Below are 18379 nucleotides of genomic sequence, written 5' to 3'. Positions count from 1 at the left end.
TCTGCTGCATTTCTGAGATGCAGTATGAGGTCAAGATATCGCTTTCTGGGTCAGTGGCATGTCTTGTCAAGGGGGGGGGAGGAGAGAGGGAGGCTTTCTGCCAGTTTTGGCTCTGGTTCTGCCAGCGATCAGCCCCACCACTGACTTCTTTTTCCTGTGGGTCAGGGGTCTTCTATAGGGGAAAAAAAAGGTTTCCCCACCTGTCATTTTTTAGTTTACCATAATATGACCACCTGGTGAAACTGTGCCTTCCTAAAGCGACGTTCATTTGTGGAAATAGATTTTCCAAAGTCTTCCCCACCCCACCAAAAAAAAAAAACCCTGTTCAAGGCAATCAACATACAATCTATCCCAAGGTTGCCACACATTCCTGTGTGCTTTTTGCATTTTGCAAAATGCCAGAGCTCTTTGCCCAATAGTCCATAATCCAGATCTGTTGGATATTTTCCACTGAGTAATAGAGCAAAGCTCACAAATGGCTTCTTCATCTGCATCTGATTATAGCTATATCAGATTACATTACTTTGGTGATCCCTAACTTTGTGCTTTGTGGAGGGCCAGAGTGTTTTCCCCTTCCACCTCGATCTGCACATCTTGAGTGTATGTGAGGTTTGCTGGAGCCAGCAGCTGGCTCTAATATATGGGGCAGAGCGTCAAAGTTGCAATTGCGCCCCAGTTGCGCCCCAGAGCTGTAATGCTATCAGTACAGTGGTACCTCAGGTTAAGTACTTAATTTGTTCCAGAGATCTGTTCTTAACCTGAAACTGTTCTTAACCTGAAGCACCACTTTAGCTAATGGGGCCTCCTCCTGCTGCCACGCCGCCGGAGCCCGATTTCTGTTCTTATCCTGAAGCAAAGTTCTTAACCTGAAGCACTATTTCTGGGTTAGCGGAGTGCGTAACCTGAAGTGTATGTAACCTGAAGCGTATGTAACCCGAGGTACCACTGTAATGTGTACTGTACTTAATTCTCGCTGACTTCTGAATACCTAAACGCAGTGCTTTTTTTTCTTTAAAAAAATGTTTAGGGGTACTCTCATTCCCCTACTTATATCAAAATACTGCGTTATTGCGAAATTGCATTCTCATGCAAACTGACTGCACATCCAGGTGCTCAAATAAAAGGTGCTTGCAATATGGATATAAAATTTTTAGGAAATAATGTGAGGTATCAGAGCCATGGGTGAAATCCAGAGCATGAAAACAAACCCCTGGCATGCAGTGATTATCCTAGAACAACTGGGAGTGATCTAGTGTTGATTACTGCTCTGCAGCTACCTTTCTCTTCTGTTTAAGGATCCTTGGTATTCAGTATTGACTATGGCTGAAAAAGAACCTTTGTTCCTATGCCTACTACTGACCTAGTAGCAATGCCCTTAATTCTAGATGCACGGGGAGTGAGTGAGCTGTGTTTCTTTACTGGCCAGGGACAGGCACTCTGCACAGGCTCCACAGAACTCTGTTCTTTTTTATTCATCAGTTTCAGGGCTGAATCCTGAAACTGGAAATAGGTTCCTTGATGGAGCCCATAATTAGTCCTTCTGTAAATTTTTGTTTCCGCCCTGTCGCTTCCTCATCACTACCCTCAATATATTAGAGAAAATAGTGCCTAGTCTCAAAGATTTTCTGAGATACAGTATATCTTCTGGGAATATCCCAGCCAAAGGAAAAAGAAAAAGAAAAAGAAAAAAGAAGTATCTTAAATAAATAAATGTGGCGTGGTATGAAATGCAGAAGTTTCACCAGTCCCTCTATAGTGAGCTCAAGTAGTTAAGTGTGACCTCCAAAATAAGGAAGTGGTTTATTTCTAATTGGGAAACTCCCCTGGGACATAGAAGTGTATCAAGATATAGAAGTTTGTAAATTAAAGCAAAAGCAAACTTACCAGCACTTGTAAGGTCTGAAGACTCAAATAACATGGATGGCAATCAAACCTATAGAGAAAACAAGAGTCCTGGTACAAGAAACCAGGAAGACTCTATGAGCCTATCAATTATGTCCATGGTTGGGAGCACTTAAGGCATGAATGTTGGACAGCGGAGAGAAAATAGACTGCAGGGGAGAGCGGAAATTGACTTTCTCAGGTTCCTAACAGTTTACAGTGGATATTCTGGACCAAAAAAAGTTTAGATTTTATTGTTTTATTGTACTGTACTTTAAATATTTTGTTGGGAGCCGTCCAGAGTGGCTGGGGCAAACCCGTCAGATGGGTGACATAGCTCCTGCCAACCTAGCAGTTTGAAAGCACGCCAGTGCAAGTAGATAAATAGATAACGCCATGGCGGGAAGGTAAACGGCATTTCTGTGCGCTCTGGTTTCCCTCACAGTGTTCTGTTGCACCAGAAGCGGTTTAGTCATGCTGGCCACATGACCCGGAAAGCTGTCTATGGACAAACACCGGCTCCCTCAGCCTGAAAGCAAGATGAGCGCCGCAACCCCATAGTCGCCTTTGATTGGACTTAACCGTCCAGGGGTGTTTTGCATTTTTATTCATCATAATATTATTATTATTATCATTATCATTATTATCATTATTAGAGATGGGGGTGGAAATGTGCACTGTGATTTAAAAAAAACAAGAAAAAACACAACCGTACTATCAGAGAAACTTAACCTTTCTCCACTCCCCAGACCGCCCCTTGCGGTGTAGTGGTTAGAGCGGTGGACTCGTAATCTGGTGAACTGGGTTCGATTCCCCCGCTCCTCCACATGCAGCTGCTGGGTGACCTTGGGCCAGTCACACTTCTCTGAAGTCTCTCAGCCCCACTCACCTCATAGACTGTTTGTTGTGGGGGAGGAAGGGAAAGGAGAATGTGAGCCGCTTTGAGACTCCTTCGGGTATGATAAAGCGGGATATCAAATCCAAACTCCTCCTCCTCCCGCCTATTCTTCCTGCTCCAATATATCTAAAGCATATATTCTCAGGTTCCAGGCCGGAAGCTGTCTAATACTCTACTACTTAGCAGGCGAAGGCTGGCATGAATGAGGGTGGGGGGAAAGTGTTGTTTCCCCTTGGTCTCTCTCTTAAAACTCCCCATCCCAACTCCTAGGTGAAGCTGCGAGAGGACTCCAAGGCTATGTTGTTCCAGGCTGGCTAGAGTCCTGAACCAGGACAGGGCATACGCTACCACAAAGCCTTTGAGCAGAGTTCAATGGGGTTATTTTTATTTTATTTTATAAAATGTTAATTATAATATATACCTTACATATTGGTGCAGATTTCCTAAAATAACTTCTTAAATGCATGCTTCTTAGACCTGAAAGATTACATGTTACAAGCCAGGCACCCTGGAATGAATCGAACTCCAGAATGCATGCTTGCTGCAACAACACAAATGGCATCTTTTATAAAATGCCGTACCACTCCGTGTGGATAATTACATTAACAAAAATCTGGTTAACAGCAAGTTTTAAAAGAAGCCAGTTATGTCTGCTGGAAAATACCCTTGTTGGGAAAGAAATGATTCAAAAAACGAAGCCCAAACAACAGAGGCTGCAAAAAAATTCAAGAGCAGTTTTCACTGTCACGTAGAGCTACAGAGGCACAGGATCTGTGTTTTATGTCCTGCCTTGATCCCTGTCCAGCCTATCGAGTTCCAGAGATCAAGCTGAAATAAAGCCATGGGGACAAAAATGGGGTAAAACCAGAAAAGTACTTTAATGACACCCTTGATATTAATAACTGCATGAAACAGGCAGGAAGTTGACAAGTGTGGTAAATCTATACCAATCAATAATTTCTCTCACATGTCTGCTAATAACGCCTACCTGTCCAAAAGATGGCAACCATAGTTTACGTATGTTGGCGGTAGGGATGCAGGTGGTGCTGTGGTCTAAACCACTGAGCCTCTTGGGCTTGCTAATCTGAAGGTTGGCAGTTCGAATCCCCGCAATGGGGTGAGCTCCCATTGCTCTGTCCCAGCTCCTGCCAACCTAGCAATTTGAAAGCACACCAGTGTAAGTAGATAAATAGGTACCGCTCCAGCGGGAAGGTAAACGGCATTTCCATGTGCTCTGGTTTCCATCATGGAGAGGGAGGGAGGAGGGGATAAAAAAGCGGGGGAAATGTAAATGGATATATTGATTGATTGATAATCTGGTTGTTACAATTTTTCAATAAAAATATTTTTTTTTTAAAAAAAATGCTATTTTCACGGAGGGAAGACTGGGGTGTGTGGCTGAGGGAGGGGGATCCTACATTCAGGCAGGGAAGAAGGGGTGTGGGGTGAGAAAGGGAGATGCTGCCTTCCCGCCGGGGAGCCTGGGGTGTGGGGTGAGGGAGGGAGGGAGGGAGGTTTGGGAAGGAAGCTGCACACCTGCTAGCCTTATGGTTGGCGGGCGCAGCTGGTGGGCATGCAGAGGGAAAGGGGAGGCCGCCGGCAAAGCCACACAGCTCCCCCACTCGCTGGGGCACCCCTGAGAGGCCGGCGCCCTGGCACAATGAACCACTAAGCCCTATGGAAAAGACGGCTCTGGTGGCTGGGGCAGCCCAGTCAGATGGGCGGCATATAAATAATAAATTTATTTATTTATTTATTTATTTATTTATTTATTTATTTATTTATTTATTTTAAGCGGTGCTTCCCACTATAAGTGATTTCACGTCTACGTGTGGTACCCAGGGACATGACTCCTGCCTAAGTGGGGAGACACCCGTACGAAGATAAATTTTACATCCATTGCTCCTCCTATTTTTACTTCTTGCCTTGTCCACCATGGACATGTGGCCTATGAAATGTTTCACAGAACGGAAGCAGCCCTCAGGCTGAAAAATGTTTCCTCCCCCTGTCTTAGGGGAAAGCTACTGACAAAGGATCAGACCAGGCGGGACTACAGAAAAAAAAAAAGGGTTCCTCCTTGCTTCCTTCTCCCACTGCCACAGCCCAGCCATCATCTCTCTCGACACTCCCTGGTTTGCCTGCACAGTGACCTTCCCCATCCTGGTCCGCATTAAGGGAAAAGACTGCTGCCTTGCCTCCTCCTGCTGCCTTGCCTCCCTCACTGAACTTGGCTTTCCTCCAAAGAAGGCAAGCTGCCACGGCAGGGGGACTTCCAGAGCAATGTGGCCTTTCTGATGCAGGTCAGATTTTGCATTTGGGGGCTTGCATCTTCCCAGGTAAGAGTTGAGTGCACAGTTGAAAGACCAAAACACAGCCAGTCCATACAATGAGAACTTCTCCTGGTTGTCATTAAAAGTCACTTGGCATTTCTGTTACACAGCAGCACAGCAGCTTGCAGCAGTTCAGACAAGAGAAGAAATCCAATAAAGAAAAGATTTCTGACTCAGCGATCAGCTCCTGAATTACTAGTATATTTTAAAATAAAACCAGATTTTCCTTCAGCCTCCTGCCAGGCTTGGGGGTCTTCATGTTAATTATTATTATTATTATTATTATTATTATTATTATTATTATTATTATTATTACCATACCCATCTGGCTGGGTTTCCCCAGCAACTCTGGGTGGCTCCCAACAGAATATTAAAAACACAATAAAGCATCAAACATCAAAAACTTCCCTAAACAGGGCTGCCTTCAGATGTCTTCTAAAAGTCAGATAGTTGCTTATTTCCTTGAAATCTGATGAGAGGGCATTCCACAGGGCAGGCGCCACTGCCGAGAAGGCCCTCGGCCTGCGTCCCTGTAACCTCACTTCTTGCAGTAGGGGAACCCCCAGAAGGCCCTCGGAGCTGGACCTCAGTGTCTGGGATGAATGATGGGTGTGGAGACACTCCTTCAGGTATACTGGGCCGAGGCCACTTGGGGCTTTAAAGGTCAGCACCATCACTTTGAATTGTGCTCGGAAATGTACTGAGAGCCAATGTAGGTCTTTCAGGACCAGTGTTATGTGGTCTTGGCAGCCACTCCCAGACACCAGTCTAGCTGCCGCATTCTGGATTACTTGTCATTTCTGGATCACCTTCAAAGGTAGCCCCACGCAGAGCTCATTGCAGTAGTCCAAGCGGGAGTTAACTGGAGCATGTGCCACTCTGGTGAGACAGTCTGCGGGCAGGTAGGGTCTCAGCCTGTGTACCAGATGGAGCTGGTGGACAGCTGCCCTGGACACAGAATTGACCTGTGCCTCCATGGACAGCTGTGAGTCCACAATGACTCCCAGGCTGTGCACCTGGTCCTTCAGGGGCACGGTTACCCCATTCAGGACCAGGGAGTCTTCCACACCCATCCACCACCCCCCCAAACATTTAGGACCCTGAATGGGACTAATGACATTACAAACTTTCCCATTGTAACAAAATGATGTCACTCACATAGAACAATGAAATTGTGCCCTATGGGTTGGAACAACCCAAAAGCTAATGAACAGGATGAGGAAAGAAGCTAAAATCAGAGAGATGAGACTGACTATCAATGAACGCTTTACAAAGTAGTGCGTTCCTAACCATGTCTACTCAGAGGTAAGTTCTATTGAACCCAGTGGGGCTTATTCCTAGGTAAGTGAGGTTAGACTAGCCAAAGTGTTGCTTGTCGGATAAGTCTCCTTTCAGCTCCTATCCCCTCCAGATAAATGACATTAATGAACACTTAAACGTTTTAAATACATCACTTCATCTCCTCTCTATCCCCTTAGGAAGGGATGGTTCTTAAACTTGCAGCTTGACTGCAGCCCCTCTCCAAGGCTCCCACCTGCAGGACCGTGACCCTGAATGTCTAATAGGTGGCTCTGCAGGATTGGAGGCGAAATGATTACTGATGCTTTTGGGTAAACAAAAAGAAATAGATGTGAAGTTAAAACTACAGGGGTGAAGTGGGTGGAAAAGAGGAATTGCTGGCGAGAGAGGGTGGTTTGTCGCTGCTGCTTTTGCTACCTTTAGAGTTTGGACAAGCGGAAAGCTGCTTGCCCTAAGATAAGAAAAATAAGGGTTTTTTTCTAACAGGACAGGCCTGTTGTGTTGGGACTCTGCAGGTAAAAATCTACTGAGGCCATCCCAGAGCTGGGACAGGTGGCTGCTGTTTCTGCTGGAGAAAGTGAGTGAAGGTGGGGGGACTTCACAGCCCTGAGGCCATTATCAGTCTCTCTCTCCTTCTGTGCTTTTAAAGTGAGGAAGAAATAGGTAAAACAAGAAGAAAAGGGTGCTTCCTGGAGCCTTTTGGCGTGAGGTGGGCTGGGGGTGGGGGGAGCCACCAGATGGTGTGACTTTTCAGAGAAGGTGCCCTTGACCTCCAACCCCCACCCCCAAAACCGACATGCCTCTCATTCTCATCATTAGGTTTGGAAAGGTCACCCCCCCCCTTTAGTACCGTGATTCCGAATGTGGGGCCCACAAGCCACAGGTGGGCAATTTGATTTTTAAGGGGGTCAATTCAAAAACGAGTTATTAACAGCGAAAGGCCTTTTAGGCTTTCTCCACAAAGTTCACTTTTGAATAATAAGAATTATATGTGTGTGTGTGTGGGGGGGGGGTTATCAGGATTTTAGAGATGCTTTGGTGGGGCATGACCAAAAGGTTGGGAATCCAGTAACTCTGGATCCCTGCAGCACCGAGGTGCAGACTATTTACCCGGCTTGCTCCAGGTGCCCCCCCCATCAGAGGCATCTTTTTATCTCTCCCCCCCCCACACACCTCCAAAGGGGAGACAGAGAGAGATGAGTGTGGGGTGGCGGGTGGCATGTAGAGCTGTCGTGGCCCGGGGAAAGCCCTCTTTCGATGAGGTGCATATTTGTGCTTTGGGGGGGGGCACGACCACACTTTGGTGGGAAGACAGAGGGAAGTGTGTGTGTGTGTGTGTGTGTGTGTGTACATATATGTTTGTGTGTGAAGTGCTTTTTCATCAAAAATGTTTAGGGGTACTCTCATTTTCCTACTCATGTTGAAATACTGTCCATCCATGAGGCCAAACTTAGATTCACAAAATGTTTAGGGGTATGCGTCCCCCTGCGCCCCCCAGAAAAAGCACTGTGTGTGTGTATGTGTGTCTGTATATATATATGTCTGTGTGTGTGTGACTAGCGTTTCTTGTACACTGTAGGGTGACACCGGCTGTCTGTCCCCCCTTCCCCTTCCCCTGCTTGCGGGAAGGCGGCGGCGGGCGGGCGGGGGGGGGCGGCAAGGCAGAGCGGCAGGCGGGGAAGCCATTGCCTGCTTAATAGTTGCTGTTGCAGCACTTCCGCTTCTCTCCCCGCGAGAGAGACACGAGTGGCCAGGCCCAGCCGCACCGAGGAGGAGCGCCAGACACAAAGGGAGAGAGGTAGGGGGAGAGGGGGCGCCCCGACTCTCACCCTCGACGGGCGCAGACGCCCCCGCCGCGCCTGGCCTCCCCCCGAGGGCGCGGAGGAGGGCGGCGGGGGCTTGGGGGTTCCCGGGGGGGGGGCCCGAGAGGAGATGGCAGCGGAGGGAGGGAGGGAGACCCGGGTGGGCAGAGGAGACGTCGGGGGGTGGGGAGTATTTTTTGGGGGGAGAGCTGACAGGTCTCGCCCCGCACCCCTGGGAGCCGGGGGAGGCCGGAGGGTGCGCGGACGGGGGGGGCAGCTTTCTCGCTCCCCCACCCCCCGTCTGCAAACCGAGAAGGATGAGGTGGTGGGGAGGGAGGCGTGTTGTTTTGGGGGGTGGGGAAGGGTAGTAAAACAAAAGCCAAGGGGGGGCGTTTAGAAGTAGAGGAGGAAGAAGGGGCGGGGAGCCCCTTGAGGAGTAGCTAGCTGCTCCCCCCCCAAGTTGGAGGGGGGTATACTCTATAGACACCCCCTGCCCACAATACCGATTCCTCTTTCGCACCCACTACGGATTTCTCCTCTCCTCTCCCCCCCCTCCAAGGAATTCCCCTTTTTCCTGGGTCATCTCTGCCCCCCCTCCAGTCCCTAATTACTAGTCCCTATTATGCGCCTTCTGAAAAGTATCCCCCCCCAACCCTCACTTCCTGTGGTGGTGAGTTTTCCACCTCACCTCTTTCAGCAGCCTCCCAGTTTTTCCTAGTACTCCCCCCCACCGAATTTCTTACTTCGCCCCAACCTTGTAGAATACCAATGTTTCCACCACTCTCTAGCCTCTGTTCTCTGACCCGTGTGTCATGGATGCTATTTGGAGGGGGAAAGCAGGGGGTCGGGGGGGGGGTCCTGTGTGAAAAGGTTAGAGGAGGCATGTAAGGAAATTGCTTCGTCTCCCTAATCCCAGTTTCCCCTTTTATTAATTATCGTGGTCTGCGCGTCCCCCTCGCCCCCATTTCCAGAGAGGAGCTGGCACTAAATGTTGCTGAAACTTGTGGGTGGGGGCTTCTCTTTGAATCTATTCATTCTTTCTCCCTGCGAAGAGAAGTAGAAAATGTTTTCTAAGAGCTGGACCCAAGACCCCCCCCCCCCGTGGCTCCTTGTCCAAGTGTTAACTGTCCCCCGTTTCCCTCTCCCCCCCGCCCCCGTTCCTTGTGGTGTTTTCACTCCAGGTTTGGGGTACGTAGTGTGGGGTAGCTATGTCGGATGACGATTCGAGGGCCAGCACTAGCTCTTCCTCATCTTCGTCCTCCAACCAACAGACCGAGAAAGAGACAAGCACACCTAAGAAGAAGGAAAGTAAAGTCAGCATGAGTAAAAATTCCAAGCTTCTTTCCACCAGTGCCAAGAGGTGAGACTGACCTTAGCATTCTCTTCCTTATAGTTGTTGCGATGACTTTTCTTCACTAAATACCTTTCTGGCATATGCTCTTTCTGCAAAACAATTACAGCCCATCCCCCATCAACATTGTTGCCCACTCCCCAAGTGCATTATTTTTATTTTAAAGAATCTCGGTTTTTTTACCTAACCATACCTCTAACCTTCTACTTGAAACTTGTCATTATCACCTGTATCCGCCAGCAGAAAAGTTCAGAGCCCGTGACTTCAAACCAAGAGTACCTCAATTCCTGCTTTGCTACCAACTTACTGCGTAGCCTTGGGCAAAACTCTTAATTTCTTCACAAGCTTTCCTGGTGGATGGTGACCGTAGTCAGTGTGCAGGAGTGTGATGTAGATTAATTAAGATTTGGTATCTGCATTGAGTTCATCCAATTAGGTGTTAAAATAGTAGTCTCCCAGGGAGAAAAAAAATGCTACTTTCTATCGTTGCTCGCATTTAGAGTCAACCTTTTCTTTTTTTCAAATTCATCACAATTCAGCTTTCAAACTTTGATGCAAAAGATCACTGTTGCTTCAATAAGACGAGTGTTCTTATTGAAAATGTACAAATCTCACCCTTATGCTTATGAACCTCCTTGTGTAGCTGGGATTTGAATTGGTATTTCCAAAAAATTGTCTGATGGGTCCAGCGCTCTCCATCTTGTTTCTACTGAAATTAATGTGTCACATTGGTATGGAAAGAGGAGGAGCCTTTCATGAGGAATTTTACAGAGGGGAGGGCACACACTAGTATTTGTATTGACTGCTAATTAATTTTGGAGAGGGAGAAACAAACAGAAAAATGCCCTTTTGCTGCTTAGTGATAAAAATCAGTGGGAATTTTGTTGCTAACATCATTGATGTTTGGATCTCTTCTGTTGTGGTTAGTGAAGGGGAACTCTGTACTATTTATTCTCTCATACCTGTGATGGCATTAAGGTGATCCAATTGGTATGTCATTTGTTTCTGCTTCTTCTGTGGGGATCTAGTATGTTTCACTGCACAAAATGCTAGACTTGACCGAAAGTTGGCATGAGTTTTGGACTCATTAATTTGAGCAAAACAGTGTCTTTTGCCCTGTGTTTCTGACTATAAAGCAGGTATAATAGTTTCAGTGTTATGAATATCACTAAGGTTTGGAAATAATGGACCTGGATCGACCTTAGTAGATTTATGTAGCTTGCCCTTTATCCCTATCAATAGTTTTTTTGTGTGTGGATGTTACTTGGGAAAGTCATACTGCTTTCATCTCTTGAATTCCCTGTGTAAGCTTTGCCTTCTCTTTTGGTTTCTTGCTGTAGGATTCAGAAGGAGTTGGCTGACATCACCTTAGATCCACCTCCCAACTGCAGGTATGTGTTGATCCATCTTTTCTAATGGCTGGACTACGTGTTGCAATTAAGTGTGGCTACTTCCAACCTGTATTGCCTCCCATGTTTAGTTAAATAAGGCACGTGACACGGCATGATATCATTGCACTCTGTGTTTTCCTGCGTGCAGTTGTTGGCTGCTGCTTGCAGAAGGGCAGGGAAACGAATGCATCTTACCAGTTAAATGCAGGACATTTTGTGGGGTGGCAGGTACCGCACCTACAATGGTAATGAGGAAGACTGGAGAGCACTTGACGGGTTATTACTTCTAAATACAATTTTTGGTTCTGAAATGTTGATGCAGAGTATATTTTCCGAATGGCTTGGAATAATTCCTTATGGCCTTTGAGGCTCAGGAGGTGAATTCCGGATGTGAATATTCTGTTTCTTGTCCTTATTTTTATTGTACTTCAGAAGTAATTGCATTAGGAGTGGATTGCATCATTGGTTGTCATGCTGTGTGAATGTATATATATTTCTGTGGCTGGGCAGTTGTGAAGGATGTGAAAACGCACCTTCCCATCACCCCTTTTGCATTTATAGGTATTATTCCAAATTGCATCATGCTTATTATTGCATTCAATTTGCGGGGGGGGGGGGACGGAAGACCTGTTGCTGCTTTTTCAAGTTGTTATGCCTCTGCGCCGTGCAGTGCTGCATGCAATAGGAGCGAGATTTGAGTTCCTAGCTCAGCATATGCACCTTAAGAGCATGCATGTAATCTGGTGAAAGCACACCCCGGGGGGATGTCGTTGCCTTTTATAAAATGAGTGTTTGAGCTGTGTGTTAAAAGATTTAGACACTTTCTGAAAGTACCTGCTAAGCTGCTTCTTAGGTTATCACTTAGCTTTTGTAGCCCCTGAGCATTTAGATATGGGGTAATACAGTATAGATGGTCGTGGTTGCCCCTTGTTAATTAAACAGGAAGGCTGCTTTCAGCACATGCTGTCACAGTTGAGGCTGCTGTTTCTAGAGAGCATCTTTATCTGTCCAGACTGCTAATAACCACTTTCGAGCCAGTTGCTATTGATGGTGGCAGCCGGTGAAACGATCCGTCTTTTAGAACACTTAGGGTGGAGCTTGCTTCCTCTACCTGCAAGACATTCCCTTTCCTTTATGACTGCTCCAGCAAGCAAATGATGCGACTGTTAAAGTTTCATTTTAAAATCCAGCCATCACGTGAAGAAACTGGGAGGAAAATATGTGAGGAGAGCAGAGGTCTGGGCTTAACGAAGGGCTGCCCTGTTTATTTAACAGGATCAGCTAAAGACGTATTTCCTTCTATTGGCCGAAGTCCCCATTGCAACGGGATCAGGAACATTATCAGTGACTGATGCCTGGATGAAAGAGGGGAGATGACTGATACAAATGTATTATGATGTTAAAGGTTTTTAGTCGTTGGTGTTTGATAAGAGAGACTTTAAAAACATGCATGACAAATGGCTTTGTCTTGTTGCTGAAGCTTCATGCGGTTTAAATTAATCATGGTTGTGAATTTGCTATGTGGGTTTTTGGAATCTGCTGTTCTCAGTGTTGCATTCTTGTTAATGGTTTCCCTCTTACCCTGCCTGATCGAAGTGTATGTCCAAATCATCCAAGTAATCTCGCAACAGTTATCTCTCTCTAAACAGCTTGTATATGAACTTGGTGCCTTTCAGGGCTATGCTAGCAAATTACCTTGTCAGAATATAATGACTGTAGATGTGGTTTCTTATTTCACTAGTGCAGTCCACCGGGAATCATAAACTTTGAGGCACAATACAGAGATGTTTGCTTTGCTCAAGCCTTTTGAGGGGCAAAAATTGGTTTATGCTACAAGGACTTTAAACTACCTGGTGACCAGAGGAATCTTGCACTTCAAATCGTATATGTGAGCAGAAGTTTGGATGTTTTCAAGTTTCTTTTTCCTGTGGATTGTGTTGAACTTGAGAGAAGTATGCTAGCCTTGATTTGGCTCATAATTGGTAGTGAGAGGAAGAGGAGGAAGTGGGGGGGGGACACCTAGAAACCTTGAATCTTGAGTTTTAGAGTAACTTCATTGTTGGCACTTATTTGCTTGGGGGCACAAAATTGTGTCTCAAAACATTGTTCTCTCTTCATTCGCATCTTAAATCCGTTATGAAAATGACGGCATCTTTTCGGGATGTGTTTGCTTTGTCACACAAAAGAATATTTTAAAGTATTTTGTAGATGTGTGGATATGTTCTCGTGGAACAGAGCCATTTCTCTAGCCCATGTAGGTGTTGCATTAAAATCACAGGCACAGCACAGGCTGCAACAGATTTAAGTATCATGTGTGAAAATAGCCTACGTGTTGCCATTTCCTAACACAGGAGTAACCTTTGCGGTGCACCCCCTGACCTTTGGTCATGCTGGCTGGTGCTGATGGGAGTTGGAGTTAACAACATCTGGAGTGTAACACATTGACTACCCCTGCCTTTATGTATTCAGTGTGAATCCAGCTGTTAGCTGATGCTGTGGGAAAGATCCATACCTTTACACCAGTAGCATTGGCCTGGCAAGGTTGCTTTCTCCTAGTCTCATGCTGCTCTCATTCAGGAATGGAGACTGCTGTAGCGGCCCATTACAGATGTGAGAAATGCACAATTTTTTAAAGGATTTTGCAGTGTGATCTTTAGTGCCGCTATGATTTCAGGGGACGTAGAGCCAAAAAGCTCCTTGTTGTCTTTTTAAAGACAGAATGGAATCACATTTCACCCCACCTAAGCTGCTACAGCATAGCTGCATGCCCTGAATATTATTGGTGACGGGGGGGGGGGGCTGTAGGTTTATTCCTCATATACTTTTTGCTTCTTTTATGAGTTTTCCCAACAAGGCACCTTAAAGCTTTCTGTGAGCCCATGATGTCCTGCACCTCCCGTTTCATTTGGTGTGTTTGCCTTCAGGACAAGGTTGAGCACTGCCAGTGAACCGGCTGTCTGTGTTTTGTCTTGGCTACGCTCGAGAAAGCTTGGATTGTTGCTTTTGTTCCTCGAGGGGGCTCACCGTGAAGCCCCCTGCCATAGGCTGCTTTCACAAGTGACACTAAGAATGCCTTTTTGTCCCTCGCACTTGTGGATATGGTTAATGTGGGAAACGGTCCCTTTTACTTTGAGTGATAATCTTTGGAGCTGCTAAATTCAAAGGATCTGGCGGACGGGCATTATCTTATTCCTAGGAACAAATATAGTCTTTAAAATGCACCATCACATCAGTTGCTGTTTGGTTCGAGAAGTGTACATTCAGCCTCTCACCGTCCGTGATAACTACAGACAAAGTATTTGGAGGAGAGCAGAGATGATAATATATGGGCATGCATAGTGAAGGTTGCATGTGGTGCTGCAACTGTGCAGGCATGGGAAATGTGTGAAAACTGCTGAAGCAGTTCCTGTGAAAGTGGCCATTTGCTTCGGGCAGTGGCTCAATCCTTCTTTTGTCAGGTTTTATGTATATGTTTAGGGACGCGGGTGGTGCTGTGGGTTAAACCACAGAGTCTAGGACTTGCCGATCAGAAGGTTGGTGGTTCGAATCCACGCCACGGGGTGAGCTCCCGTTGCCCGGTCCCTGTTCCTGCCAACATAGCAGTTTGAAAGCACGTCAAAAAGTGCAAGTAGATAAATAGGTACTGCTCCAGCGGGAAGGTGGGACGCGGGTGGCGCTGTGGGTAAAACCTCAGCGCCTAGGACTTGCCGATCGTCAGGTCGGCAGTTCGAATCCCCGCGGTGGGGTGCGCTCCCGTTGCTCGGTCCCAGCGCCTGCCAACCTAGCAGTTCGAAAGCACCCCTGGGTGCAAGTAGATAAATAGGGACCGCTTACTAGCGGGAAGGTAAACGGCGTTCCGTGTGCTGTGCTGGCTCACCAGATGCAGCTTGTCATGCTGGCCATGTGACCCGGAAGCTGTCTTCGGACAGCACTGGCCCTCGGCCTCTTAAGTGAGATGGGCGCACAACCCTAGAGTCGGACACGACTGGCCCGTACGGGCAGGGGTACCTTTACCTTTTACCAGCGGGAAGGTAAATGGCGTTTCCATGTGCTGCTCTGGTTCGCCAGAAGCAGCTTAGTCATGCTGGCCACATGACCCAGAAGCTGTACGCCGGCTCCCTCAGCCAATGAAGTGAGATGAACACCGCAACCCCAGAGTCGGTCACGACTGGACCTAATGGTCAGGGGTCCCTTTACCTTTATGTATATGTTTGATGGTACAGTCAGACCTCAGTTCCCAAACGGCTCCATTTTGGAATGTTTCGGCTGGCTCCCGTACACCAAAAATCCGGAAGTAAATGCTCCGGTTTTCTAACATTTTCAGAAGCCGAACGTCCAACACATCTTCCGCTTGAGTGCAGGAAGCTCCTGCAACCAATCGGAAACCACGCCTTGGTTGTCGAACGTTTTGGAAGCTGATCGGGCTTCCAGAATGGAATACATTTGTCAACCAAAGTTACACTGTACTAAAATAGTGCGGCTTCTTCTGGCTGCTCTTGTCATATACCAGACTGCTGTTGCATCTCCTCCTTGATAACATGCGAGATCGCCTTCCTTGTCCCCAAGCCCCCCCTCTCCCTTTGCTCCATACCTGATAAGGATCTCCATGGTTGTTGGAAGCAGCCCCCCCCCCCCGCATTCAGATGGCAGTACTTCCAGGGGATCAGGTTTCACACGCTTTCGCTTTATGGTCTGGGAATGAAACCTGACTTGAAATGCTCCAGATGTGTGCAGAAAAGTGCTTTCTTTTATTGACTCGGTGCACTTTGGGAATGTGCACCGAAGGCTAGAAATCGTCCCGAGTACACCCAGTTTGCCTACGCCACAATTACTGCACAACAGACTGAAGAGCAGCAACAAACATGGGCAAAAAGGAGCAGCGGCGAGCCCTCGAAAGCAGCTACACACCAAACTTTCATGAGGACCCCTAAGAAAGGGAAGAGAGCAAATTGTTTCTCAGAAAGGGGCTTTGTGTAAAATCCTTAGTCTGCCAGTGTCAGCAATTTTTATTTTATTTTATTTGCCATTTTTGGTTTGAGATATTTGTGTTCTTTTAAATGCCATCTTTCCGGGTAATACTCCAGAGTTTCTGTTTGCCTAGTGCATTTTGATGTGCTAACTTGACACTTGTTGGAGAGTTTCCATGGGAGGGTGAGCAGTTTTCCTTGTGCATTTGTGAAATTGCTTGGGTTCTTGCTTGGCAGTTATTACGAGAGAACTGAAGGCACGTTTTGACTGGGGCTTAAATAGAAGATAGGGCTTTGACGTCCAAAGGATCACATCTGGCTAGCAAGAAATAGTGCTGTCTATTGGAATTTCAATAAACGTCTCTTTTAAAGCGCTTAATAGTAGCATAGAATTTCCTTAAGAGTTGTGCAAACGTACTGGGCTGGGCGAAGGAAAACAAAGCGGGTGGTTCCCCCCCCCATACCTATTTGCGTGAATTTCATAGGTCGCAGAAGAAAAAGTGCAAATAACAGCATAGTCTCACAAAGTACAGTTTGGACTTCATAACTAATCTAACATTTTGTCTCTCTAATTATAACAGGAGCATTTTAAGGATGTTTTTCAGGTTTGTGTGATTTAGAAACCTTCAGGGAAAATTAATAGTAAAACTCCTATTTCAAATATGCACAATATGCATGAATCCTATTAGTTTGTCCAGATGTTGTTTCTTGTAACTTTTCTCTCTCCAAAAATGCCTACAAACCTTTTGACCTGAAATAATAATAAAGGAGGGGGAGGACTGGATAAATGTTAATGTCATGCTAGAAAGTAATACATAATACAAATGCACAGAAATAAATGGGATATTATCTCTGATTTGCAGAGATGGAACTGAGAAATTTGAATTCAATTTCACAAGTTGTGCAGCAATAAATTATTGGTGTTTTTTCAATAGCCCTAAATCTCCCTCTAAACTCAGTGAAGGCTTAAAAAAAATCTGACAATACAACTGAACTCTACTTTCATATATTAATTAATCTGTGCCCCAGTATCTTAATTCTTTAAAAACTTACACAGATTTGGTCTCCTTAATATCAGTGGAACTATATGCAAGTGCATATTTTTAAGAATCAAGGATTTAAAAATACACAATTTTTTATTATTTTGCAAGAAATGTTATATGAACGAATGTGTTCCCTTGAGCAGCTATTGCCTGGGCAAATGCGTTAAATGGGCTGCTTTCTAGCGCTCCATAATGCAGGAATACTCTGCAGCTGTTTAACCAAGATGAGAGTTTTGGTTTTTCTTCCCTTTGTTCACTGGCTTGAAAGAGACATTTGTGAATGCCAAGTTCATTTTGCATATGTATGCTTTCTGTTTTTTGTCAGTGGTGACGTGATATGGAGAGTACTTTATAAATGTTTATTAGCTGAAAAATTCCTACATAATGTGGAGCAAATACTTAAGGAACAGTGTACAATAAGGTTCATATGGAGAAATTGGTAGTTAAACCTGTAGAAAGACCTACATTACTTTTTAAAATATAAATTAAAGCCAATAATGATTAGAGACTGTTCAGTTAGCACATGTTTCTCTCAGGCAGATATATCACTTTTTTGGGAAAGCTTTTTGCAAAACATTATCCAAATGAAGTTATAAAATTCCTTTCTATATTACAATGCCCTCAGTACTGAACAGCCTTTCAGGGCACAGCTCTGAATAAAATCCTCACTTTTAATCTGCCGTTAATGTACTAATCCCGTGCTTTCAGATTTAATTACCGCATCCAGTTCACGCAAGAGTTTGATTATTTCATTTATTAGAAATTAAGCATTGCTCTTGGTGGCTTTACCTGCAATGATGAAAAGAACCTCCTGCTTAAATGCAAATAAAAGTTAAGTGCTGCTCTGCATGCGCAGAATGCCTTTGCCTCCTCTCGCCATAGGCAACCACAAGCAGCAACCATATTTCTCGGGACTGGGGTAGTGGCTCCCCAAACAGGGTGGACAGAACAGCTGGATGGGGCACAAAGCCCCAAAGAAATTCAAGATCTTCATGGCAGTAATGAACTCTTCCTCAGTCAGCAAAGATCTGTTTCAGAAGAGATTCAGTGGGGAGGGTTTGAAGTTTAAGGATCTAGACTTTTAAGATGTGTGATGGCAACAGCAACTGCTTGCCTGCCTATTGCATCTGATTGGGGGTCTTGGAGGGGCCCCACTGAAGGTCTGGGCCCTTGGCCATTGCCCCACCTGGGCACTCTCTAGCATTGGGCCTGACTGGGACGGTTGCTAAGTAATTGTCATTCTTGTGGCTCATTGGATTAACAGCATCCTGAACTAGGATGGTTGGCTTGGTCACAATTGTTCTGCAACAGTTTAATTCCAAAATTAAATGCAGCAGTAGGCGGCACGGAGCGTGGGCTGTGTTTGATCAGCGTAATTTTTTCGGCACTTCTCCATAGATGTGTGGAAAAACTAAGT

At 45.9% G+C, this 18379-nt stretch overlaps 1 protein-coding gene across 2 annotated transcripts in view; it reads left to right on the top strand.

Annotated features, from left to right (window-relative positions):
- Positions 1 to 8047: 8047 nt before the first annotated feature.
- Positions 8048 to 18379, top strand: part of UBE2E1 (ubiquitin conjugating enzyme E2 E1) — a 56228-nt gene continuing 45896 nt past the window's right edge. Inside the window, exons 1-3 of one of the 2 annotated variants that reach the window (XM_082193567.1) lie at positions 8048 to 8206; positions 9392 to 9570; positions 10902 to 10952. In XM_082193567.1, coding sequence (XP_082049693.1) covers positions 9419 to 9570; positions 10902 to 10952 — 203 coding nt within the window. In that variant the 5' untranslated portion in view covers positions 8048 to 8206; positions 9392 to 9418. Of the gene's footprint in view, positions 8207 to 8858; positions 8881 to 9391; positions 9571 to 10901; positions 10953 to 18379 lie in introns of those variants that run through there. The other variant, XM_082193568.1, reaches the window with a different exon arrangement.

The sequence above is a fragment of the Podarcis vaucheri genome, assembly GCF_965113315.1.
Source record: "Podarcis vaucheri genome assembly, chromosome: 12".
Lineage (NCBI taxonomy): Eukaryota > Metazoa > Chordata > Lepidosauria > Squamata > Lacertidae > Podarcis > Podarcis vaucheri.
Note: the sequence above shows the minus strand (reverse complement) of the source record. Positions and strands in the feature narration are given on the sequence as shown.